At 41.4% G+C, this 26297-nt stretch overlaps 1 protein-coding gene across 2 annotated transcripts in view; it reads right to left on the minus strand.

The window, feature by feature from the left end:
• Positions 1-11310: 11310 nt before the first annotated feature.
• The window catches only part of LOC132815374 (collagen alpha-1(XXI) chain-like), a 59020-nt gene continuing 44033 nt past the window's right edge, over positions 11311-26297 (minus strand). For both annotated transcript variants that reach the window (XM_060824257.1, XM_060824258.1), the window contains exons 6-7: positions 19775-19948; positions 11311-11624 (exon numbers count right to left, since the gene is read on the minus strand). In XM_060824257.1, coding sequence (XP_060680240.1) covers positions 11526-11624; positions 19775-19948 — 273 coding nt within the window. In that variant the 3' untranslated portion in view covers positions 11311-11525. The remainder of the gene's footprint in view (positions 11625-19774; positions 19949-26297) is intronic.

The following is a 26297-nucleotide window of genomic DNA, read 5'->3' on the forward strand; positions in this document are numbered from 1 at the left end:
AACTTCCAGCTCAGCGAACAGAACCACAACAGATTTCTCCACTTTTATGCAATTCAAGATATCAAGCACTTTGTCCTCTGTAATATGGACATTTTTCAAGATGTCACCACCTATTTTTCCTACATTCTATTATTCTAGTGCTTTTTAGAGCAGTAACACTCGGCTATTTTCTGGGGTCTGCAGATTGTTAAGGTCAAAGATGGCCTTTAGTAGAGTGATGTGCTCTTCCTGTCGGATGTGGGAGATTAAAAGAGTTTCCAAGTTCCTAATGATTATGTCTGCAGAAAGTGTACTTAGTTGCGAATCTTATCTGGTCATATAGATCAGTTAGAGCAGCAGTTAGAGACAATGAGGAATTTTCAGGAGCTCGGGGGTGTAATGGATGGTAGTTATAGGGAGAAAAACCACAGATACAATCAAGTAGATAGGCTACCTTGAAAGGTAGGAGAGGGAGGCAGGTAGTGCTACCTCCATCTCAATCAAGTATGCTGTTATGGAAAATGTAGGGGGTGACAGACTCTCAGGGGAGTGTAGCACAAACAGCCAAGTTTCTGGTATTGAGACTGGCTCTAACGTAATGAGTGGTACATCAGGTTCCAAGCGATCGATTGTGATTGGGAACTCTTCAATCAGAGGCACAGACAGATACTTCTGTGGACGGCAGCAAGAAATCAGAATGGTGTGTTGCCTTCCTGGTGCCAGGATCAAGGCTATCTCAGAGAGGGTGCAGAATGTTCTCAAAGGGGAGAGGGACCGGCAGACTGTTGTTGTACACATAGGAAGGAGAAAGGATGAGATTCTGAAGGGAGAATACAGATGTTAGTCAGGAAGTTAGAAAGTAGGTCCTCGAGTGCAGTAATATCTGGATTACTCTCGCTGCCATGAACGAGTGACAATAGGAATAGGAATATAGAGCAGATGAATAAATGGCTAAGCAGCTAGTGAGGGGAGAAGGGTTCATAATTTTAGATCATTGAAATCTCTTCCAGGATAGAAGGGACCTGTATGAGAAGGATGGACTGTGCCTGAATTGGAAGGGGACTAATATACTGGCAGGGAGATTTGCTAGAGCTGTTCAGGAGGATTTAAAATAGTAAGGTTTGGTGATGGTGGTGGTGGGGAGGGTTGGGGGGGGGGGGGGGGGGGGAGGTGGCGGGGGCAGGGTGGAAACCAGGGAGAATGTGAGGAAAGAGATCAATCTGAGACTGGTACACTTGGCAAAGGGAACAAGTCAAACAGTCAGGGCAAGTAGGAACAAAGCAGAAATAGGTAGGACTATAAATTAAACTGTATTTACTTCAATGCAAGAAGCCTAACAGGGAAGGCAGACGAACTCAGGGCATGGTTAGGAACATGGGACTGGGATATCACAGCAATTACAGAAACATGGTTCAGGGAAGGACAGGACTGGCAGCTTAATGTTCCAGGATACATATGCGATAGGAAGAATAGGAAAGGAGGCAAAAGAGGAGGGGAAGTGGCGTTTTATAAGGGATAGCATTACTGCTGTACTGAGGGAGGATATTCCCCGAAATACATCCAGGGAAGTTTTTTGGGTTAACTGAGAAATAAGAAAGGGATGATCACCTTATTGCAATTGTATTATAGACCCCCCAGTAGTCAGCAGGAAGTTGAGTAACAAATTTGTAAGAAGATCTCAGTTATCTGTAAGAATAATAGGATGGTTATGGTAGGGGATTTTAACTTTCCAAACATAGACTGGAAATGCCATAGTTTTAAAGGTTTAGATGGTGAGGAATTTGTTAAGGCTGTACAAGAAAAGTTTCTGATTCAGTATGTGGCTGTACCCACTAGAGAAGGTGCAAAACTTGACCTACACTTGGGAAATAAGGCAGGGCAAGCAGCTGAGGTGTCAGTGAGGGAGCATTTTGGGGCCAGCAACGACAATTCTGCCAGTTTTAAGATAGTGATGGAAAAGAAACAAAGAAAATTTACAGCCCATGAACAGGCCCTTCGGCCCTCCAAGCCTGTGCCGATCCAAATCCACTGTCTAAGTCTATCGCCCAATTTCTAAGGATCTGTATCCCTCTGCTCCCCACCTACTCATGCATCTGTCCAGGCGCACCTTAAATGAACCTACTGTGCCTGCCTCTCCTACTGCTGCTGGCAACATGTTCCAGGCACCTACCACCCTCTGTGTAAAGTACTTTCCACGTGTATCCCCCTTAAACGGTTCTCCTCTCAGCTTGAACACATGACCTCTTGTTATTGAATCCCGCACACTGGGAAAAAGCTTATCTCTATCCACTCTATCTATACCCTTCATGATTTTGTAGACCACAATCACGTCCCCCCAATCTCCTTTTTTCTAATGAAAACAATCCTAACCTACTCAACCTCTCTTCATAGCTAGCACCTTCCATACAACATTCCTCGTAAACCTTCTCTGCACCCTCTCCAAAGTGTTTACATCCTTTTGGAACTGTACACAACCAATGGAGGCAAGCATACCATATGCCTTCTTGACCACTCTATCCACCTGTGCAGCCACCTTCAGGCAACAGTGGACTTGAACTTCGAGCTCTCTCTGCTCATCAACTTTTCCCAAGGCTCTTCCTTTTACAGTATAGTTCACTCTAGAATTAGACTTCCCAAAATGCATCAGCTCACATTTGCCCAGGTTAAACTCCATCTGCCACTTCTCCACCCAACTCTCCAGTCTATCTATATTCTCCTGTATTCTTTGATAGTCCCCTATGCTTTCTGCTACTCCATCAATCTTTGTGTCATCAGCAAATTTACTGACCAGACCACCAATGCCCTCTTCCAGATCATTTATGTATGGATAGACTGGATCTAAAAATTGAAGTTCTAAATTGGAGGAAGGCCAATTTAGGTGTTATTAGGCAAGAACTTTCAAAAGCTGATTTGGGGGCAGATGTTCATAGGTAAAAGGATGGCTGAATGATAGGAAGCCTTCAACAATGAGATGACAAGAGTCCAGAGACTGTACATTCCTATTAGGGTGAAAGGCAAAGCTGGTAAGTGTAGGGAATGCTGGATGACAAGAGAGATTGAGGTTTTGTTTCAGAAAAAGAAGGAAGCAGATGTCAGATAGAGATAGCAGAGATTGAGTGAATCCTTAGAGTATAAAGGTAGTAGGAGTATACTTAAGAGGGAAATCAGGTGGATAAAAAGGGGACAAGCGTTGGCTTTGGCAAATAGGGTGAGGAGAGTCCAAAGGGTTTTTATGTATGCATTAAGGACAAAAGGGTAACCATGGACGGAACAGGGGGCCTCAAAGATCAGCAAGGCAGCCTATGTGTGGAACTGCAGGAGATAGGGGAGATACTAAACAAGTATTTTGCATCAGCATTTACTGTGGAAAAGGACATGGAAGATATTGAATGTGGTGAAATAGATGGCAACATCTTGAAAAATGTCCATATTATAGAACAGGAGGTGCTGGATGCTGTAAAATGCATACAGGTGGATAAATCCCCAGGATCTGATCAGGTGTATGAAAGAACTCTGTGGGAAGCTAGGGAAGTGATTGGTGAGCCCCTTGCTGAGATACTTGTATAATTGATAGTCACAGGTGAGGTGCCAGAAGACTGGAGGCTGGCTAACGTGGTGCCACTGTTTAAGAAGAGTGGTAAGGACAAGCCAGGGAACTATAGACCAGTGAGCTCGACATCAGTGGTGGGCAAGTTGTTGGAGGCAATCCTGAGGGACTGGATTTATATGTATTTGGAAAGGCAAGGACTGATTTGGGACAGTCAACATTGTGTGTGTCTGTGTGTGCTAAGTCATGTCTAGATAACTTGATTGAGGTTTTTGAAGAAATAACGAAGAGAATTGATGAGAGCAGAGCGGTGGTTGTGATTTGTATGGATTTCAGTAAGGGGTTCAACAAAGTTCCTCATGGTAGATTGGTTAGCAAGGTAAGATCACATGAAATATAGGGAGAACTAGCCATTTGGATACAGAACTGGCTCAAAGGTAGGGTGGTGATGAAGGGTTGTTTTTCAGACTGGAATTCTGTGACCAGTGATGTGCCACAGGATCGGTGCTGATTCCACCACTTTTCGTCATTTATATAAATGACTTGATGTGAACGTAGGAAGTATATTTAGTAAGTTTGAAGATGACACTAAAATTGGAGGTATAGTGGACAGCGAAGAAGGTTACCTCAGAGTACAACAGAATCTAGATCTGATGGGCCAATGGGCTGAGGAGTGGCAAATGGAGTTTAATTCAGATAAATGTGAGGTGCTGCATTTTGGAAAGGCAAATCAAGGCAGGACTCATACACTTAATGGTAAGATGTTGTGGGCGGCACGGTGGCACAGTGGTTAGCACTGCTGCCTCACAGCGCCTGAGACCCGGGTTCAATTCCCGACTCAGGCGACTGTGTGGAGTTTGCACGTTCTCCCCGTGTCTGCGTGGGTTTCCTCCGGGTGCTCCGGTTTCCTCCCACAGTCCAAAGATGTGCGGGTCAGGTGAATTGGCCATGCTAAATTGCCGTAGTGTTAGGTAAAGGGTAAATGTATGGGTATGGGTGGGTTGCGCTTCGGCGGGTCGGTGTGGACTTGTTGGGCCGAAGGGCCTGTTTCCACACTGTAATGTTGGGGAATGTTGCTGAACAAAGAGACCTTGGAGTGCCGGTTCATAGTGCCTTGAAAATGGAGTCCCAGGTAGATAGGATAATGAAGAAGATGTTTGGTATGCTTTCCTTTATTGGTCAGAGCATTGAGTATAGGAATTGGAAGGTCATGTTATGGCTGTAGAGGATACAGGGCTTTTGGAAAACTGTGTGCATATCTGGTCTCCTTGCCAAAGGAAGGATGGTTTGACACATGAAAGGGTTCGGAAAAGATTTACAAGGATGTTGCCAGGGTTGGAAGATTTGAGCTATAGGGAGAGGCTGAACAGGCTGGGGCTGTTTTCCCTGGAGCATCGGAGGCTGAGGGGTGACATTATAGAGGTTATAAAATCATGAGGGGCATGGATAGGATAAATAGACAAGTATTTTGCCTGGGGTGGGCGAGTCCAGAACTAGAGAGCATGGGTTTAGGGTGAGACGGAAAGATATAAAAGTGACCTAAGGGGCAACATTTTCACACAGAGGGTGGTGTGTGTGTATGGCATGAGCTGTCAGAGGAAGTGGTAAAGGCTGGTACAATTACAACATTTAAAAGGCATCTGGATGGGTACATGAACAGGAAGGGTTTGGAGGGACATTGGGCATCTGCTGACAGGTGGGACTAGATTAGATTAGGATATCCTGTCAGCATGGATGAGTTGGACTGAAGAGTCTGTTTCCATGCTGTACATCTCTATAACTCTATGACAATATTTTAGAAAGGAACTTTATAGAAATTTGACATTCTACAAATAGTGTTAAGGCTAGCAATGTTTTTCAGCAGTAACCATGGCACAATAACACCAACTTCTCAAGGGCAACTAGAAACAGGCAATAAATGCTGGCCAGCCAGCAATGCACACATCCCATGAGTGAACATTACAACAATAACACATTGTTGATAAACTAGTTATATCTCATACAATAAGGTATACCCTTATGGAAAGAACTTACTGGGGTTTAAAGCATAGACATTTACATCAATCAAAGTGATTGGTAGCAAGTCATAGAGTCAATGAGGCCCTTTGGCTGACCAATAAAAACAAAACTACAATAATCCCATTTACCTGCACTTGGTCCATAGCCAACTTTACCTTGGCATTTCCAGACACCTCAAATGTTCTCAGAGTACCTGGCTCCATCACCCTCTCACGCAACACATTCCATTTTTCTACCACCCTCTGGGTGAAAAAGGTTTTCCATAGATATATTCTAAACAATTTACTCCTCACCTTAAACTTGTGCCCTCTCGTATTAGACATGTCTGGCATGGAGAAAACATTCTCACATCTATCCTGTCTATGCCTCTCATAATTTTGTATTCCTCAATCAGATCCCCTCTCAGCCTCCTCTGCTCCTGGCCAACTGGCCTATTCCTGCTGCCCTTCTTGAACAAAGGAGCCACATTAGCCATCCTCCAGTCATCTGGCACTTCACCTGTGACCAGTGAAGTATTAAATATTTCTGCCAGGGTCCTAGCAATCTCCTCCCTTACCTCCCATAGCAGCATGGGATACATCTCATCAAGCCTTGTGGATTTATGCATTTTTATGACTTCTCAAGCATTAAATACATCCTCCTTATTAATCCTAACATTTCCTAGAACCTCATCATCCAAGGTGAAATCCCAGCTGCAATGTTTGTCTCATCTATGAATACAGATGAGATGTATTCATTTGTGACCTCACCCAAGTCCTTGTCCTCACCCATTGTTCCTTTGATCTCTATTAGATCCTACTCTTTCTTCGGTAATCCCCTTACCATTAATTTACTTATAAAATGCTTTGGGGTTTTTCCATAATCCTATCTGCCCAAAGATATTTTGTGGCCCCTTTGTCCTCCTACTTTCCTTTCTAAGCAATATCCTACAATCTCTATACTTCTGAAGGGCCTCTCCTGTTTTTAATGTACTGTAACTGACATGTGCTTCCATCTTTTTGTTTGTCGAACTCTAGATATCCTTTGACATGCAGGCTTCCCCGGACTTGCTGCCCCTTGCCCTTCACTGTTAGAGGAAGATGATGGCTTTGAATCTCATTATAGTACTTTTTAAAAACTCCCACTTACCAAATGTGGACTTACCTGAAAGTGGCTGCTTCCAGTCTATGTTGCCAGCATCCTGGTATTGAAATTGGCCTTCCTCAAGTTTACACCTTAAGTTTTGCACTGTCCTCATCATTATCCTTTTCCATAATGATTTTGCCACTTACAAAGTTACGGTCACTATTCCCAAAATGTTCATCCACTGAAATTTCAACCAGTTGACTGGCTTCATTCCCTAGGATTAGGTCTAATATTGCCCCCCGTCTAGTAGGACTATCTACATACTGATCTGTATTGCTTTCTTTGGGAGCTTCTACAGCACACCATGATGAGAAATAGGAAATCACTAGCTACAAGTTCTGTATTTCTGTGTTTAACTGTGCAGATGTAGTTATCAAAAGTTACTGCCAGACTGACAAGTAATCATTGGCAATTTAACCTTCAATTCAATCACAAAATTTGGGTAATTAAATCCATGCGCAAAATTCTGAGATAATTTATTGCTGTCCTTAGTTTTTGTTGTATGAAGATTTAATATATGTATTTAAGATTTTGATCTGATGACTAAACACTTTAAGGTGAGTCTGGAGATCTTCTTCAAAAAGTAGATGGAGAGCTTTGAAAGATATCCTATAGATTCCATGCATCGAACCTCATAGCTAAATTCAGAGAAAATTTGTTCAAACAGCAGATGAATGTAAATATTTACTTTTAAATATTTTTTCATACATTTGCTGAGTGATAAATTGCCAATAGAGTTGTAATAATAATAAAAGCAAATTATTCCAGATGCTGGAATCTGAAACCAAAGAGAAAATGCTGGAAAATCTCAGCAGGTCTGGCAGCATCTGTAAGGAGAGAAAAGAGCTGATGTCTCGAGTCTAACTGACCCTTTGTCAAAGCTAAAAAAAGGGAGAAATAGGGAGGTATTTATAATAGGCTGAGAGGAGGTGAGTCATGGCTCCAGAAGCAAAGGTAGCAATAAAAAGGTGATAATGACAGTGCAAAGAGAGACTATAGGGAGATTAGGAGCTGTGAATGACCAAGGCTGAAGCCAGTGCTATGTGACAAAACATGTGGGGGATGGGTGAAGCAGAGGCAAAATGGAAAACAGGGGAGAAGGGTTAGCAAAGGGGGAAGAGGAGAGGAAAAAGCTGACGAGAGAGAGTGGGGAGTGACAGAAAGAGAGACAATCAAGAAATAAGAGGTACAGAACAGTGAAAAAAAAAGATAAATAAAATAAATGAAATAAAATTACAGAGCAGAATGAAAACAGAGGGGTCAAGATGGGATAATCATCTGAAGTTGTTGAATTCAAAGTTGAGACCAACAAGCTGTAACGTGCCGACTCGGAAGATGAGATGCTGTTCCTCCAGTTTGTGTTGAGCTTCACTGGAACATTGCAGCAGGCCAAGAACAGACATGTGGGCATGGGAGCAGGACAGTGTGTTGAAGTGGCAAGCCACGGGAAGGTCAGGGACCTGATTGTGTACAGACCGAAGGTGCTCAGCAAAGCGATCACCCAGTCGGCGTTTTGTCTCTCCGATATAGAGGAGACCACATTGGGAGCAACTAATGCATTAGACCAAATTGAAAGAGGTACAAGTGAAATGCTGCTTATTCTGAAATGAGTGTTTGGGGCCTAGGATGGTGAGCAAGGAAGAGGTAAAGGGGAAGATGTTGCACCTTCTGCGATTGCATGGGAAGGTGCCGTGTGTAATGGGAGTGGTGCCGGGTGTGATGGGAAGGTGCCGTGTGTGATGGGAGAGGTGTTAGGTGTGATGGGAAGGTGCCGTCTGTGACGGGAGAGGTTTTAGGGGTGATGGAGGAGTGGACTAGGTTGTCCCGGAGGGAGGGAACAATCTCTGCAGAATGCAACAGGGGGAGGGAAGGGAAGATGTGTTTAGTGGTGGCGTCATGTTGAAGTTGGCGAAAATGGCGGAAGATTATTCTTTGCTTCTGAAGGCTGGTGGGGTGAAAGGTGAGAACAAGAGGGACACTATTTCAATGTTGAGACCGGAAGGCTGTAACGTGCTTAGTTGGAAGATGAGATGCTGCTCCTCCAGTTTGCGTTGAGCTTCACTGGAACACTCTAGCTTTATCGGTACATCGATGACTATTTCGGTGCGGCTTCATGCTCTCGTCCTTCATAAACTTCGCTTCCAGTTTCCATCCCTCCATCACCTTCACCTGGTCCATCTCCAACACTTGCCTTCCTTTCCTTGACCTTTCTGTCTCCATCTCCGGCAATAGTCAATCCACTAATATCCATTACAAGCCCACCAACTCCCACATCTGGACTACAGCTCTTCTCACCCTACGTCCTGTAAGGACTCTATCCCTTTCTCTCAGCTCCTTCGCCTCCGTTGCATTTGTTTCGACGAGGCCACTTTCCAAAGTGGTGCTCTTAATATGTGCTCCTTCTTCTCCAACCGTGGCTTCCCACCTACAGTTGTTGACAGGGCTCTCGACAGCATGCGGTCCATCTCCCACGCCATGACCCTCACCCCCTCCCTCTCCTCCCAGAACAAGGATAAGGTCCCTCTTGTTCTCAGCCTATTGTAAATACCTCTCCTCTTCCCCCTTTGCTACCCTTCTCCCCTGTTTTCTATTTTGCCTCTGCTTCACCCATCCCCTCCCAACCCCCACATGTTTTGTCAGATCGCACTGACTGCAGCCTTGGTCATTCACAGCTCCTCACCTCCCTATAATCTCTCTGTGCACATCAGTTCTTTTCTCTCCTTACAGATGCTGCCAAAGTTATAATGACCTTTATTCAGAAAACAATCTATGATCTCCAGAAGTTTGGAAACATTTACAGGTTTCTTTGTTTCTTTTTAAGTATCTGAAAGATCTGGTCTGCAGAATGCCATAAAACGACAACTAGACATGTGCAGACACGTGTGAACGGACTTGAGATCTTTAACCTTCTATTAGTAGAACAATGTTTGACAATTCAATGCCCTTATTTATCCCAAGGTTCTTTCTTAATTTACACAGAAGAATCACGAACTGAACTTAGAACGTTGGTAATTTATCACTCAGCAAATGTATGAAAATATTTAAAAGTAAATATTTACATTCATGCAAGGTTTGTGAAGGTTTGTAGCTCAGGTTGAGGTTTAGGATGTAGGGTGATGAAAAAAACCCACCAATTCGACTGGGACAACACATCTATCCTGGGACAAATAGAGGCCTGGCACTCCAACCACAACGCCATAAACAAACACAAGATCTAGATACCATCTATCAACCCCTCAGAAAACGAACAGGAAATGACATCACCACAAACCCCAGCAACCCCAACCAGGATAACAGCTTCGCTTCACTTGGAGGTCACCACTGATGATGTTACCTAGCCAGGTAATGAAACATCTGGATAGCAAATCTACAGCTCAGCGAGCAAACCTACACCCTATCTGAACAAAGTTCCTTGTTTCTACATTCAATGGTACCTAAGATTTGCACAGATTACATGATAAGTTGCTGAATAACTGCCTGCAGTATTCCTCCAAGGTATTGAGCTTAATTAGCAGAATCTGGATGCGTAGGAGTACAGAGCACATGACAACTATCATTCACTTTTCTTTATCCCAGAGACTGAATTGCAACTGAACTTTTAATTGAGAAGAAAGCTTCAAGTTTGCCAATGTATCTTTCCTTCCAAAATATCCTAAAGGATTTGAGAAACTTTTACTTATTACTCCCTATTTTTAAAACTAATGATAGAGATCTGTTTGACCTTTCTTTATACTTTATATCACTCTTTCCTGTTACAACCATTGAAGATTAACTGCCTCAAGAGTAATTTAGGGTCTCTTGACAATATATTGAAGGTTAGTGTGTAGGCTTGTGGAGAGGAAAACTACTAAATGATTCAAAAGCCTGTGGAAACTTGTAAAATTTCTGATTCCTGAAAGACCAGCAGCTAAGTTTTTTTATCATGGCTGTTTTTTGTTTCAATTCCAGGTGAAAAAGTGAGATATTCAGATAAGGTAGCCCAGTGACTTCATGGCTGTCTCCTCAACACAACAGTCAATAGATCCAATCAAATTCCTGGAAGCAAAGGCACCAACATGCAAAGCTCTCAATTGCTCTGTTGCTGGCCAAAGCATATTGTTAGAAAAAGTTTGAACGTGCAGAGAAATATTGCACAAGACAATGAGCCAGACGAACAGCCAGAACACTGTGGAGGAAGGAGATGGTTACATTCATTCTCACTCTAGAAGCATTATGGAGAATTGGCAAAAAGCTCAATGTCTGGATATGAGCAAGCAAAATAATACTTGTAGTACCAGAGCTAAACAACTTGTCTTGCATAGTTTCTTCAAAATAAAATGTAACTGAATTTCTCTGTTGTTTTAACAGTTGTGATCACAAGAATAAGATCTGTGAAAAAACAGAGGAATTCTAAACCAACATATTGAAAGCTCTTTGTAGAAAATGGTCTGTAGACTCACATCATATCAAATTATCTCTGCTTAGCATTTTCTAAGAAGCAAATGAAAAGGCTGGATCACTCCATCATGTATTTCATGTAGTTTTTTAAATCGGAAAATGATTTATAAATTGTAGAGTTAGATATTCGTGGAATATACTCAACATGCAAATATTATGTACAAATTAAAAGAGTTTCCCAGGCTGAGATGTTAAGTGGACTATTTTGTTCACCACAGCAGGGGTTTGATTAGCTCAGTTGACCAGATAGCTACAATATGATGAAGAATGATGGCAAAAGTATTAGTTCAGTCCCAGACTTGATTCGTGGAGGTCTGTCTCCTCGACTTGCCCCATGCTTGCAGACTTGTGTCCCTCAAGCCATATAAAGCATATACTGTATACGGTTTTCTCTCCTGTGGTCCTTTGTGGGTTTTGTCTAATTATCCAAATTACTCACCACTGAAGGGATTTCACAGGCAGTTTCCCGATCACTTTGCTGTGGATCACAGTAGAGTCGAAGCTTCTGTATTTCTAACTAATTAATGAAAATAAAGGAAGTATCAGTCATAAAGAAAACAAAGTAAACAGTCACTGCAAAAATGGTTTCTGTTATCCAACCTATGACGTGGAGGTGCCGGTGTAGGACTCAGGTGGACACTAGGTTATAATCTAATAGGTTTATTTGAAAATACAAGCTTTTGGAGCACTGCTCCTTCATCAGGTAGATTGTGGGGAAAGATACATAGAACACAGAATTTATAAACAGTGTCATAAAACTGATGCAATGTATTAGATAAACCTAGATGTAATCACTCAGAATTGTGAGGCAGGTTTTGATTGATTAATATGCAAATCCCAGAATTTACTGCCCCAAAGTTTTATCAGTATTTGTAAGATAAATATAAGGAGACAGCCCAGCTCAGACAATGCATTAAAGATGTGAAGTTAGAGTCTGTTTTGTTCCAACCTGGAATCACACTGTTGTTATTTCCAAAGTAGGAATTTAAAATTGTCACATTGACTGACTGTTGATAGATTGTGTGCTTTTTGAACAAAGTATAATGTATCTGCAAACTCAAATCCGCATATTTAAATTCAGTGTGTGTGTTTGAGAGAGTGTGTAAGTTAGTGATGAAGTATTTCTCTGTGACAGTGGGTGGGTGTGTGAGTGTGTTTGTGTGTGAGAGTATGTGTAAATGTCTGTATATATGTGCTTGTGTGTGTATGTGTGTTTGTATGTGAGTGTATAGTGTGGTGGGGTCACCTGTAGTATGACATGAACCCAAGATCCTGGTCGAGACTGTCCTCATGCATACTGAGCTTGGCTATCAGTCTCTGCTCAGCGATTCTGCATTGTCGTTTATCCCAAAGTTCGCCTTGGAGGATGGTCACCCGAAGATCCGAGGCCGAATGTCTTTGGCTGCTGAAGTCTTCCCCGACAGGGACAGAACATCCCTGCCCAGCGATCGTTGCGCGGTGTCCATTCAACTGTTATCGTGGCGTCTGCATGGTCTCGCCAATATACCATGCCTTGGAATATCTTATAGGCCTTGGAGTATCTTAGCCTGCAGCATACGAGAGAGACAATGCTGGACAAGTCACATGAGTACCTGCCGCATACTTGGTAGGTGGTGTCCCGATGTGAAATGGTGGTATCCATGTCAATGATCTGACACATCTTACAGTGGTTGCCAATGACAAGGTTGTGTGGTGTTATGGTTCATGTTGTCCTGAAGGCTGGATAGTTTACTGCGTACAGCGGTATGTTTAAGCTTTGCCAGTTGTTTAAAGGCAAGAAGGGGAGGCGTAGGGAAGATCTTAGCACGGTGCTCATCCTCATTGATAATGTGTTGCAGCCTGTGAAGAACATGGTGTAATTTCTCTGCTCCTGGGATGTAGTGGATGATGAATGGTACCCTATTGGTTGTATCCTGTGTCTGTCTCCTGAGAAGGTCATTACAGTTCCTTGCTGTGGCACGTTGGAACTGGATCTGATGAGTTGAGCATTGTATCCCGTTCTTATGAGGGCATCCTTCAATACTTAAGATGTCTGCTGCATTGCTCTGCATCTGAACAGATGAGGCAAGACAGACTCTAGCCTCACACCTTTAATGCATTTTCTGAGCTGAGATGCCACCTTTTTCTTATATACTGATAAAACTTAAATTATCTCAGGGCAGTAAATTTTGGGATTTACATACTAATCAACCAAAACCTGCATCACCATTCTAAGTGATTACAGACTTAACAGTCATCCAGGTTTGTCTAATACATCGCATCAGATGTTTGATACTTTGATCTTTTTCTTATTAATTCTGTGTCCTACGTAATCTGCCCTACTAGCTACCTGACGAAGAAGCAGCACTCTGAAAGCTTGTAATTTCAAATAAACCTGTTGGACTATAACCTGGTGTCATGTGATTTTTAATTTTATCCAACTTGGTGCAAAACCAGGTGATTGCAGCTAACATTTAAAAGGTTTTTACAACGTCAGCTTAAGTATAATTTAAAAAACAAAGATTCACAGGATGTGGGTATCACTGGCAAGGCTAACAATTATTTCCTATCCTAAAGTGTCCTTGAGAAGATAGTGGCAAACTGTCTCTTGAATCACTGTAAATAAAGAAGAAACCTGGGATCCAAATCCTAGAAACCCTTTCCTAACAGCACTCTGGATATATCTACGTCACATTGACTGCAGCAGTTCAAGATATGAGATCACCATCATCACCTTCTCAATGGCATTTAGAGAGTGGTGACACATGATGGCCCAGCCAGCAACACCCCCACGATGTGAATAAACAAATAACATTCTGAAGCTTCCTGAGATGTCATATACACTCATATATTACGATTACACAAATATCATTAGTTTATGCTAATTGCTCCAATAGAGGAATAATATTCACTTACCTGAGTCATAAGTGTTTTTGAATCTGGAACATTTTTAAACTTCTTGTACTCTGATCTACTTCCATATCAAAATTATTTTATTTCTGAATGTGAAGTGTCATTATTTTTAATTATTAAACATCAACTCCATAACAGTATTCCGTGCCTCACAACTTTGGCACTGCCACTTCCCACTCAAGCTATTTATATAATCCAGCCAGTGAAGACTGATTTTGGAACAGTTTACATTATGGACACATTCTTAGCAAGAACAACACTTGGTCTTTCCAAACTCACTTAGCTCCTTTACAAGCAGCACAGTGGGGAGAATTATTGTTGTATTACTCTTGTCGGGCTCCAGCCTCTGGTCCATGAGGAAACAGGACATTATTCGAATCTACTTCACAACATGGTGCTTGCATAATTAACTTCTGACATGGTTGTGTGGGTCACAATTGTGTTTTAAATCACCGTTTCCAATGAACTGAACACCATTTCATTGGCTCCTGGATCTACTGGAAAGACAAGTCAAGATCCAAAAGACATTGCCTGCTTATGGGACATTATGATGAAGTAAAGTACCATTATTTATTTGTACACCATTATTTACTTATGAACTGTCTATTTTCTTTAAAAAATTTGACAACTTTAAACAGAGCCATATTGAGAGCAAATTAAGAAAATAACCATTAAGGAACAATTCACAGTTAAATTATTAGCTAACGTTACGAAGAGAATGTACTACAGGTTCGGCTTCTGCACGAGGAGGAGGACCAAGAAGCTGTGCCTCTCAGAGTGAATGCAGCGATGTGACTGCCAGCAACATTAAATTAGTCACAATTAAACAGTAAACAACAGGAATTGCACAAACAAGGAAAACCTTGCTGACTACTCATTAAATTGTTATTGATTTGGACTCTAGTACATGAGAAAAGCCAGTTGACTGAGACAGCAGTAAGCTCTCATGAAGTAAGAGGAGAAAACATTGCTGTTGGCCATTAATAAAGCACCTATAACTGGGGGAGGTTTTGGATGGAGTGTGGATAGTGGGTTTGCAAGCCTAAAGCTGGCAACACCAGGCAAGATCTCACTGATTCATGTGCAGGATTCTGGCATGACACTATGCAGGGTCCAAGGAGGTCCAGAGCTGGCAAAATCTCAGCAGCCAGGCTGCAGTCTGCCACTGTACTTGACGTTTACACTCAATATTCGCAGAGAAACATTGATAAATTCTGTTCCAAAACAGAAATACTGTAAGACCGTAAGACTTAAGATCAGAATTAGGCCATTTGACCCATCGAGTTTTCTTCACCTTTCAATCATGCCCGATACGTTTCTCAACACCATTCTCTTGCCTTCTCCCCACAACCCTTGATCCCCTTACTGTTCAAAAAGCTACCTAAATCTGTCATCAATGACTTGGCCTCCGCAACCTTCTGTGGCGATGAGTTCCACAGATTAGCCAGCCTCTGGCCGAAGAAATTCCTCCTCATCTAGTTCTAAAGAATTGTCCCTTCAGTCTGATGCTGTGCACTTGTGTCCTGCTTTCTCCTACTAATGGAAATATATTCTCCAGGTCTACTCTATCCAGACGTCTCAATATTCTGTAAGTTTCAATTAGACTGCCCTCCTCCCAACCCCGACTTCATCACTTTAAACTCTATCGAGAGTCCTCAACCACCCCAAAACTGCTCATAATATTCCTTGTGTCCTTATATACCTGAGTTCTATAAGGCCTCAGCAGTACATCTTTGGTCTTGTACTCTATCTCTCTTGAAATAAATGGCATTATTGCATTTGGCTGCCTGACTACCCGTTGAACCTGCATGTTAACCTTTTTTTAAGAGGATTCTGAACTAGGACTCTCAAGTCCCTTTGTGCTTCAGATTTCCAAAGACTATTTTATAGATGGGGAAAGGTTATGCTTCTATTCTTCCTACCAAAGTGCATAACCTCACACTTGACCACAATGTATTCCATCTGCCAGTTCTTTGCCCAGTTGCCTAGTAATGTCCAAGTCCTGTTTCCTCAGCACTACTGTCCCTACACCTATCTTTATGCTATCTGCAAGTGTAGTAGTCATGCCCTAGCCAGTAATAATTTCTGCAGAGCCAGCACTAGTTTTTTCCCCCAAATGTACATGCTCTGTTTAGAGTGATTTTGTGATTACACTTACAAAAAGCACATTTATGGTGGCTGTATGTCAATTTAAAGATCCTGGTCTGACGCTGTTTACATCATCCTCCTTCAATGTTTTTACTCCTTTGTGAAGAAACGTAATGGAAGTTTAAGCACACATTGATGACCTAGTGTGAGCGGGTGTATGGAGATTGAATTGTATGGTTTGCTTAATGGAGTCATATAAATCCCTGCTTCCAAATCAGCGATCATTTTGCTATTTTCCTGACATAAATATTGTAGGTGTTCTACTTACATCTGTTCTTTGTTCAAAAATGTCGCTAAAGAAGGTAACTTTAGTCTCCCAAGAGCATTTCTTGCATTTTAACCTCACCAACAAATAATGACCCGGAGGTGCCAGAGTTTGACTAGGATGGACAAACTTAAAATTCACACAACATCAGGCTATGGTCCAACAAGTTTATTTGGAAGCACTAGCTTTCAAAGTGCTGCTCCTTCATCAAGTGGTTGTGGAGAATAAGATCATAATAGGTACATAAATCATTTCAAAATTAATAAAAGGTTGGCTTGTATGGAAATAGCCAATGACCTATATTATCCAATTCTAGAATAATCACAAGCCCTAGAGATTCATTGAGATCTCCTTTTCTATTCATGCAAACTACATCAGTTACCTGCTGCACAGGTCATTCTGTAATAACGCATGTTTCGTTAATGTGAATTTGCTGTAATGCAATTGACAAGGACACTATTTCTAAACCTACAGCCTACAGCCTAGAGGACTCAACATTGACTTCTCCAATTTCAAATAACCTCCCCTCCCATCGCCTGACTTCCTTTCCAGCCCATCCTCCTCCGTTCCATTCCACGTACTGACCCTTCCTTCCAGGCACCAACCAGATTCGTTCCTCCCATTGACCAACCTAGTTGTACCCACCATCTGTGCTCACTTATCACTACCTCACCATTCCACCCCTCTCCCCGCGCAAATCTCTCCCCCACTTCCTCTTTATCTGCAGCTCCCCTCACGCCCACACCAGTCCTGAAGAAGGGTTATACCCAAAACATTGACTTCTCCACTTCATGATGTTGCCCGGCTTGCTGTGTACTTCCAGCCTTCTGCTTGTCTACATATAGAGTCGGCAAATCATCAGGCGCAGAACACATCATCTCGGTCTCAGTGAATCTGTTCCATTTATGATGCTTACATTGGTCTGGCCAAGAGAGATATGAAGCTACTGACTCAAATCTTGATTGAAATCACATCTTGAAAAATCTAATCCATAGCACATGGCATACTTCAGAGGAAACAAAGAAAAACCTCAGGAATAAGGAAGGAAGATACACGCAGTCCAACAAGTTCTCCAATGCCTTTGATTGATATCAGTCTTATGAAAACCAAATCATAACGGTGAAACACAGAACCATTGATGAGATATAGAAAAGATTCAAAGAAAAATGTTATAAGTCTGCTGTTCTCCGATGAAAGTCATTTCCAATTTTTACAACAGTTTAACCCTATTCTTGGTACATGTACTTGTTGTCACAATGTGATTTCCTCTATAATGTGAAGACCAAATACAAACATGGGTGATCACTTTACACAACAGTTCTGTTGTGGCGTGTCAGAAGGTAGACTCTCTCAGTGCTCATTAGAGGCAACAAATGTTTCTCTACCAGTTTAGAAGTTGATTACAATGTAAAAGATAACAAAGTGCCCACAAAATTCCCCGTGATTTTCTCATTTGCCCCAAAAACAATTTAATGGGGCTAGTGGTAGCTACCCTCAATGAACTACCTTAACTGGACAATTACTGGACAATTAAGGGCCACTTCCTACACAGCCTCTATTTTGGTGACTCCAGCAGGTAAATGCTCAGGCAGAAGGAGCATATCCAGCACTCCCTCTCTTTCCAGATCAGGGACCGTCAGCCCCCGCTCCAAGATCTGTATCTTCTTGGATTAAATTAATTATGTATATAATTCTGTCCACAAGAAACTTAACTTCAATGGAATGACCCCTAACCTCCTACTTTTTCCATATTGTCTATTGTCCTATTTAAATAAACAGCTGCATTTAAGTATTTCCTACCACACCATAATGAGCTCCATTCTATGTTCCAAAAAATGGAGTAATCTAACAAGCTCTCTTTCTGTAAAATTCAACTGAAGGACCTTGGGATCCTGCTACTGCCTACTGCAAAACAATCTTCACGAGACAACTTATACAATGAGATTCTTCCATTTCCATACTCTATAAGATTGGTCTCAGCAACAACCACATAAAAAGGGCACATGCCATTTGCTCACTATTCAATCCTGACACTGAAATAGGGCGCATCATGCTAATCTGCTGTTTCAATCAGATCATTGGTTATTGTGCATCACACAAATTCATCAATAGGCCTAAGGGCACCATTTCTGATTGAAAAAAGCACATTCTACCAGAAGGGCAAGGTGTCTCAACAATTTGAGCAATAGGTGAAACTGTTTCATGTTTCTGGGAGAAGATGAGGACTGCAGCTGCTGGAGAGTCAGAGTCACAAAGGGTGGCACTTGAAAAGCACAGCAGATAAGGCAACATCCAAAGAACAGGAGAGTCGACATTCTTGATGAAGAGCTTCTGCCAGAAACGTCGATTCTCCTGCTCCTTGGATGCTGCCTGATCTGCTGTGCTTTTCCAGTGCCACCCTTTTCGACTCTGTTTCAAGTTGCTACCATTAAATAGCAGAGCAAATAGTCATCGCCACTAACCGGACGCTATCATCAAACCAAAAAGTATTCTCTCCCTACCACACAAATGATTAATGTAGTATATGAATTTCAGTCCTAGGGCGATATCAACCATATGTCTCAACTGGAAGGTCATATTTAGCAGCATGTCCATTCAACTGATGACACAAGGCACAGTATTGACCATGCTCAATTAACCTGTACGAGCAAAACTCAGAACATATTGTCCAACATTAAATGTGATTCTGCAATTGGATAGTACTTGCTAAATAATACTGATTGTGTTCAGAATTACACTAACAATCAATTTACAATCTCTTACACATAGTAAAAGCCATATATATTCAGACGCAGAACCCCGCCCTACGCACACAGAATTAAAACTTTTTCAACAAAATCTTGAGGGGTTGTCATTCCCTGGTGCATTCCTCTTGGCAATTCAAAAACCAGAGTCAACTTGCCTTCGTTTGAATTTAAACAAAAATTGGCAGTTAACTGTTCTTTGTTTGCTGTTGCACTGCCTGTACTAATTTGAGTTCACTTGCCAACCTTCTTTCTCTTGTAGCATAAACTGTTGTTCACTTTAAGATTTGGAATTCTTGAGATTCTTCTCTGATGTTTGCAAGATTTATGACTCTATGAAAATGTTCATCAATATACCCTTTTAAACAGTAGTCCTCAAGTTTTGTACTACTAAGCAACTATTGGTAAAACAAGTACTCCAAATAAGAACCCAAGGTATTCTAATCCTCCTTGGCTTTTCTTAAGACAAAATATACTGCACAACTGTGTTTATGTACATAATTCTCTTAAATAATGAAAAGAACTGTTTCTAAAACACATGAAGACAATTGTGTCTGAAAAGAAAACCTCTACTAAGTTCATGTAGTCATGTAAGGAGCACTAAAATCTTTTACTTACAGGTATAGACGTCTCTCTTTTCACATGTTTGGCCACCTGGGTTTTCCCATTTATAAATATAGGAATGACTTGCTCAAGGTTTCTGCTCTGAATCTTTACGTCATCCAAAAAACAGGTGACCTCCACTTCTAATACCAGTAACTTTAACTGATGCCAGTCTTCATCAAACAATTCCTATTGAATGAAATAAAAGCATATTTAAGTTATTTTGAAATTGGTGATGCTCTTTCAGTAATCCTATCACTCTTTTATGTGTTTACTGTCAGGTCTGAGTTGAGCTTCAGAGCTGCATATTTATTTCCTACACTGTGCAATGGTACATCAATTGCTCTTGATTGTCCTCCAATACATCCTAAGCAAAGATCTTCTTCCCCCACCCATTTCCCTTCCCTCCCCTTCCAATGATTTACATAGAACATAACAGCGATGTTGCGCCAACCTATGAAACCAATCTGAAGCCCATCTAATCTACATTATTCCATTCTTGTCCATATGCTTATCCATCTATTTAAATGCCCTTAAAGTTGGCGAGTCTACTACTGTTGTAGGCAATGTGTTCCATGCTCCTACTACTTTCTTTATCTTGTTCCATTTTGTGATGGGAGTAGAGACTTGAAAGACAATATTCTGATCATTCAGATTTTTCATAGTTTCACAAAAAGTTATATTCATCTTAATGCACTAGTTAATTATCTTTTCAGTATATGGAAAAATGTGAAAAGTTTTATTAGGTACCTAATCATGATAGCTTCCCTTAATATACGAACATGGTATTAGTTCCCTCCTGAAATGAGTTTATTAGGGGTCAACTTTAGCAGGGCAACATACAAAAAGCACTCCTGATACTCTGTAATTCACATCAGGATGGCATTGGCAGAGGTTCATCTCACCTGATTTGGATAATGCAGGAGGTGGGAAGGTTCAAAAGTTGGAACCCACATGGATTAAAAGAACTTAATTAGCAATTAAATAAATTGACACTGACCATTTGCATAGATTGGGGCATGAACGAGCAGGCACTTCGTGGGTGAACAAGAGCAGGAAAAAAAAACCCTGCAGCAAATTGCAGAGTGTGAGTTTGGAGTCAGCTGTCAAGGTGATAGTATTTTCTGGAAAGGCTTTTCTTTTTATCTTCACCACCTACAGAAGATGGTGCAAAGGTGACCATCTTCGCAAAGCCATCAGGGACACCAAGAGACCAGACTAAACTAGAGTTCTAGTTTAACTACATGAACACACATTGACTGTGGCAAAGCGTACACTATATTATGGGTTGCAAAGCAAAGTCAAGTAGAATTGTTGACAGCAATGCATCCCTCCTAAGTGAGCTCAATACATTATATGCTCATTTTGAACATAAGGTCAGTGAAATTATGTCACCTTCCTCGATAGCCTCAGGTGCACCTGTATCCACAATCACTGCCACAGGTGTCTGATCGGCCTTCTTGAATATGAACACATGGAAAGCGACTGGCCCGGATGAAGTCCCCGGCTCGATCCTACTTGACCAGTTGGCCAGAGTATTTGCAGACATCCTTAACCTCACCTTACTACAATGTGAGGTTTCCACCTGCTTCAAAAGACCATTATCATCCCAGTGCTAAAGGAAAATCAGATAGTATGCCTTAATAACTACCCCCCGGTGGCTCTGACATCCATCATTATGAAGTGCTTTGAGAGGTTAGTAATGGCACGCATCCACTCCAGCCTCCCAGATTGCCTTGATCCATTATAATTCACCGAGCATCACTATAGGTCCACAGAAGATACTTATCCCTGGATAACAAGGTCACTTGCATCAGATTCCAGGTTATTGACTTTAATTCCATCTTCAGTACCATAATTCCAACAGAAGTCATCAAGTTCCAAAACCCAGGACTCTGTTCCCCCTTCTGCAACTGGATCCTTGAATTCCTGATCCGCAGATCATCACCAGTAAGGACAGGCAACAACACCTCCTCCATAATAATCAACACCAGTGCCCTGCAAGGCTGCGTACTAAGCCCTTACTATACTCCTTATACACTCACAACTGTTAGGCCAAATTCTGTTCTAACTCTATCCACAAGTTTGCTGATGACACCACTGTGGTGGTTTGGATCTCAAACAACAAAACAAAGTACAGGAAAGAGATGAACAGCTTAGTGTAAAGACAATAATCTCACCCTCCATGTCTGCAAAATTAAGGAGCTGGTCATTGACTTCAGGAAGCAGAGTGGAGTACATGCAAATGTCTGTCAATGGTATCAAGGTTGTGATGTTCGAGGGTTTCAAGTTCCTGGGAGTAAATATCATCAACAATCTATCCTGGTCCATCCATGTCAATGCTCCAGTCAAGAATCCACACCAATGCCTCTACTTCCTCAGAAGGCTAAGCAAATTTGGTATTTCCACAATGACTCTAATCAATTTTTATAGATGCAGCGTAGAAAGCATCCTATCCAGATGCACTACAGTTTAGTATGGCAACTGCTCTTCCAAGACCTCAAGAAATTACAGAGAGCAGTGAAGGTAGCCCATTCCATCACAAAAACCAGTCTTCTTTCCATTGACTCCATCTATACTTCTCGCTACCTCAGGGAAGCAGCCAACATAATCAAAAACCTCTCCCAACCAGGTTATACTCTCTTCAACCAGTCAGAAGATACAAAAGTTTGAAAACACGTACCAGATTTAATAACAGCTTCTTCCCCACTGTTATCAGACTTATGAACGTACCTCTCATACATTAGAGTTGACCTTTCTCTGCACCTTCTTGTAGCTGTATCACTATAGTCTGCATTCTGTTCTATTACCCTGTTGTACGTATATAAGGTATGATATGTCTGTTTAGCACACATAACAAACCTTTTCATTTTAACTCAGTACATGCGACAATAATAAATCAAATCAAATCTGCGCTGTCATTTGTCCCAGTCATTAGGTTTCAAGGAAACTACTGCCTCAGGAGTCAACTGCGAAGAACTTTAGCTTTAGCTCCCAAATCCTCTTTCAGCTAAATGAGGGTTGAGCTTACTGGTGGAAGCACCTCAGCTGAGGAGGAGGATAGGACAAGGAGGGAGAGGAGGGAGCTGGCTCAGTCAGCAGCAACATGCCTGCCATCAAGTGTGGCCTGAAGACACTGGAGCCAGCAAGAGATGTGAGGGAGACAGGGCCAGCGGGGAATCACAAACCTATCAAGAGTGTTCAAACTAATGAGACACGACAGGGACACAGTGTAGGAGGAAGCTGCTCATTTCAAGCACAATCATTGGAATATAAGGGGATATGAATCTGCTAATGATGATGCATAACTGATGATATGAGCCTGACAAAATAAAAACAAAATGCTGTGGATGTTGGAAAGCCACAACAAACAAAGAAAGATGCTGGAGAAACTCAGCAGATCTGCCAGCATCTGTGGATGAGATACAGAAATACTGTTTCAAGCCCAGTCTGGTTCTTCTTCAGAATCCTGCATTCAGCATTTTCTGTAATATGACTCTGATGTTAGCAGAGTAGATGAGAAGAACAGACCAGACAGAAGCATGAAAGGAGCTGGAATATACACTATTCTGGAGAGGTGTATTCAGTAACACGCACATGTTCAGATATAACTAAAGTGTGTCACAGTATAGGAGAGAGTGAAAGAGCCTTACTTGCACATAGGAGTGTACTAGGATGCCAGAGACCAAGGATAATGGCAATCTAGTAAAAAAAAAGGAAAGAGAGTGGATGGGTAGTAGACATCCAATTCCTAGAGAAACACAAGATAGTAAAATTGTGCTCTGAAGATAATGACCAGCTAAAGTTTGATTGTATTGGCACAAGCATGTTAAACTTTGATGCCAGCATGGGATACTTCAAACCTGCAGGATTTTAGGCAGGTCACAGTCCATGAGGCATGAGAGAAAAAGTGGAAAGATTCCCAAGTACAGATCAATACTTCTGAACAATTTGTAGACTTTGCAGCAAAATGGGAAGGCTTCGGACAACAATTATTTGTATTATTTTGAGTGAAGAAAGGGGAACAAAATTAATCATTTGCCCAGGTCAGTATGGTTCAGTAAAAAATCGTGATTCAGAAAGACATTGCCATTGATCTAATAATATATTTATTTGACTTCAAAGGGAAGACCCCTTTAATCCTGTTACATTACTATTCAAGATAATTCAAGACTTCATATAAATACAGCAGAGTTGATGATCATAGCACTTAAATGATGCTTTGCAACATAAAGTTTACTATAAATAGTTTTGTATAACAGACCTAGATTTGTGCACAAGGAATTTAATTTAGAGAGTTCACTACAGATGCAGGTTACGAACAGGTTACAAGTTCTTCATTTCATCCTCAGTCATACAGAGAAGCAGAGAGGATGGTCAAGGCCAGAAAGTTACTCATGTCCAATAATGCAGACTGGATATCAGCATTATTCAGCAACTGATTAAACAAAATTCACCAGCAGAACTGCTTCTGGAAGAAAGATTAAAAACAGAAAAACTATCGTGGAGGTATAATCTTGTTTGAACATAATGTTTCATGACCATTAAAAGATCAAGGAGGTAGACAAATACAGAAGAAAGCAGTAGAATTGGTATAAAACAGGTAAAAAAAATCTGTTAATTTTGACAGCAAGTCAAAAATTCTGATTAAGGGTCAGAGAATTAGACATTTCTAAGGGGCGCAGATTAACTGAGATCATACATAGTCAATACACCTGAAAAAATGTTCAGCAGAAATGGGAATGCATCTTACTTAAGCCCAGAAATGAGACCGTGTATCATTACTACAGGATGAATGAGAGAGACGATTGTACTGTATCTTGGGGCGGCACGATAGCACAGCGGGTAGCACTGCTGCCTCACAGCACTAGGGATCCAGGTTCAATTCCAGCCTCGGGCGATTGTCTGTGTGGTGTTTCGCCCAGTGTCTGCATGGGTTTCCTCCCACAACCCAAAGATGTGCAGGTTAGGTGAATTCGCCATGCTAAATTGTCCATAGTGATAGGTGCATTAGTCAGAGGGAAATGGGTCTGGCTGGGTTACTCTTCAAAGTGTTGGTGTGGACTTGATGGCCCAAAGAGCCTGTTTCCACTCTCTAGCAAATCTAATCTAATACCATTACAGAATGGTACAATAGTTATAGGAATACTGGAGAATTATCCTCAAGTGGAAATTAAGCAAATCAGAGCGGGGCGACTACTCAAGAGTTCAAAATCATATTGACTGTGAGATAGACTTTGTGGAGGGTAGGGGTGGCGATAATGATAGGAATGGCAGTATACATAATTATAACCTTGAAGTAGTGAGGACTGCAGATGTCAGAAAGTCAGAATCAATAAAATGCGGAACTGGAAAAAGCACAGCAGGTCGAGCAGTAGGGAAGTCGACGTTTTGAGCAGGGCATTTCAACAAGGCAGATTTACATTTTCTCGATAGAATTATAAACTAATTGCTATAATTATACAAGCCAAATAAGAAAGAAATGAGGACTGTGTTGTAGTATAATGGGAAGTACAATATATGTATGAATACAATAATGTGTTAATGATGGTGATGTAACTGATTACTCTGACATCAGCAGACTAGAGGAAAGCGCAGAAATGGAAGGTGAGTTACGCGCATTAACACATAAGTGGAAATTTTACATGAAATGTTAAAATGACCTATTGCTTTTAACTACTGTCATCTGACTTTAATACAGAGACATTCAAGTAACCAAAATTGGATTTACAAAATAAACAAACAATGACTTAAAATGGCTGCACTGATCACCTGACTAGGTTGAGCCAAGCTCATGAAAACATCAATAAACCAGATCTGAAATTAATGTCATGAAAATGACTGAAACCAGATAGTCGGACCTATATCTTCCATCATGTTTTATTACTTTTCTTGAGGTTAGTAAGTAATAAGACTCCTCTTTCTTTCACCTAAAAAATCCTGCAATTGGGTCCTTAATTCTGATCCGATGAATTTTGCTTTAAATGAAGTGTGACATAGCTGCATGATAAATATTTCTGCCGCTGACCTAGCAGGTTAAAAAATGGGAGCCGATTCACCTGGTCAAAACAAAATGAAGAGTATTACAGTATTGAAGAGAGCAAGAGAGCCTTGTTGTAAGATAAGGGAAGAGAAATGGCAGCCCAGAATAAAGGAGCAGCCTCAAAGACAATGTTTGTAAAGATTGCCAACACTCAGAAAATCGAGAGATGGTGCAGAGGTGGCTGATGTCACCAGTCAGACATCCATGAACCTCTGCTAAGGAGAGTTATAGTACAAACCGTGTCTTCAAAACGGTCACTGTCAAATAAATGATTGTTCTACTGAAGATTTGATTCTTCCATTGGGCTGTTCTAGTGGCTCAGTAATATCCTCTGGATTGACTTTCATTGACTATTCTCTTCTGCTGTGCTCTGCACAATCTTGTTCTTCCTCAGATTGAGGAAAATGGAAGGGACACCATTAAATATCAGAGTATGAGTCCATGAGCAATTCAGATGAGAACCCTATGGAGCCACAGTGGAACAGTAAGCAAAGC

Source organism: Hemiscyllium ocellatum, chromosome 4, assembly GCF_020745735.1.
Source record: "Hemiscyllium ocellatum isolate sHemOce1 chromosome 4, sHemOce1.pat.X.cur, whole genome shotgun sequence".
In the NCBI taxonomy this organism is placed as follows: Eukaryota; Metazoa; Chordata; class Chondrichthyes; order Orectolobiformes; family Hemiscylliidae; genus Hemiscyllium; species Hemiscyllium ocellatum.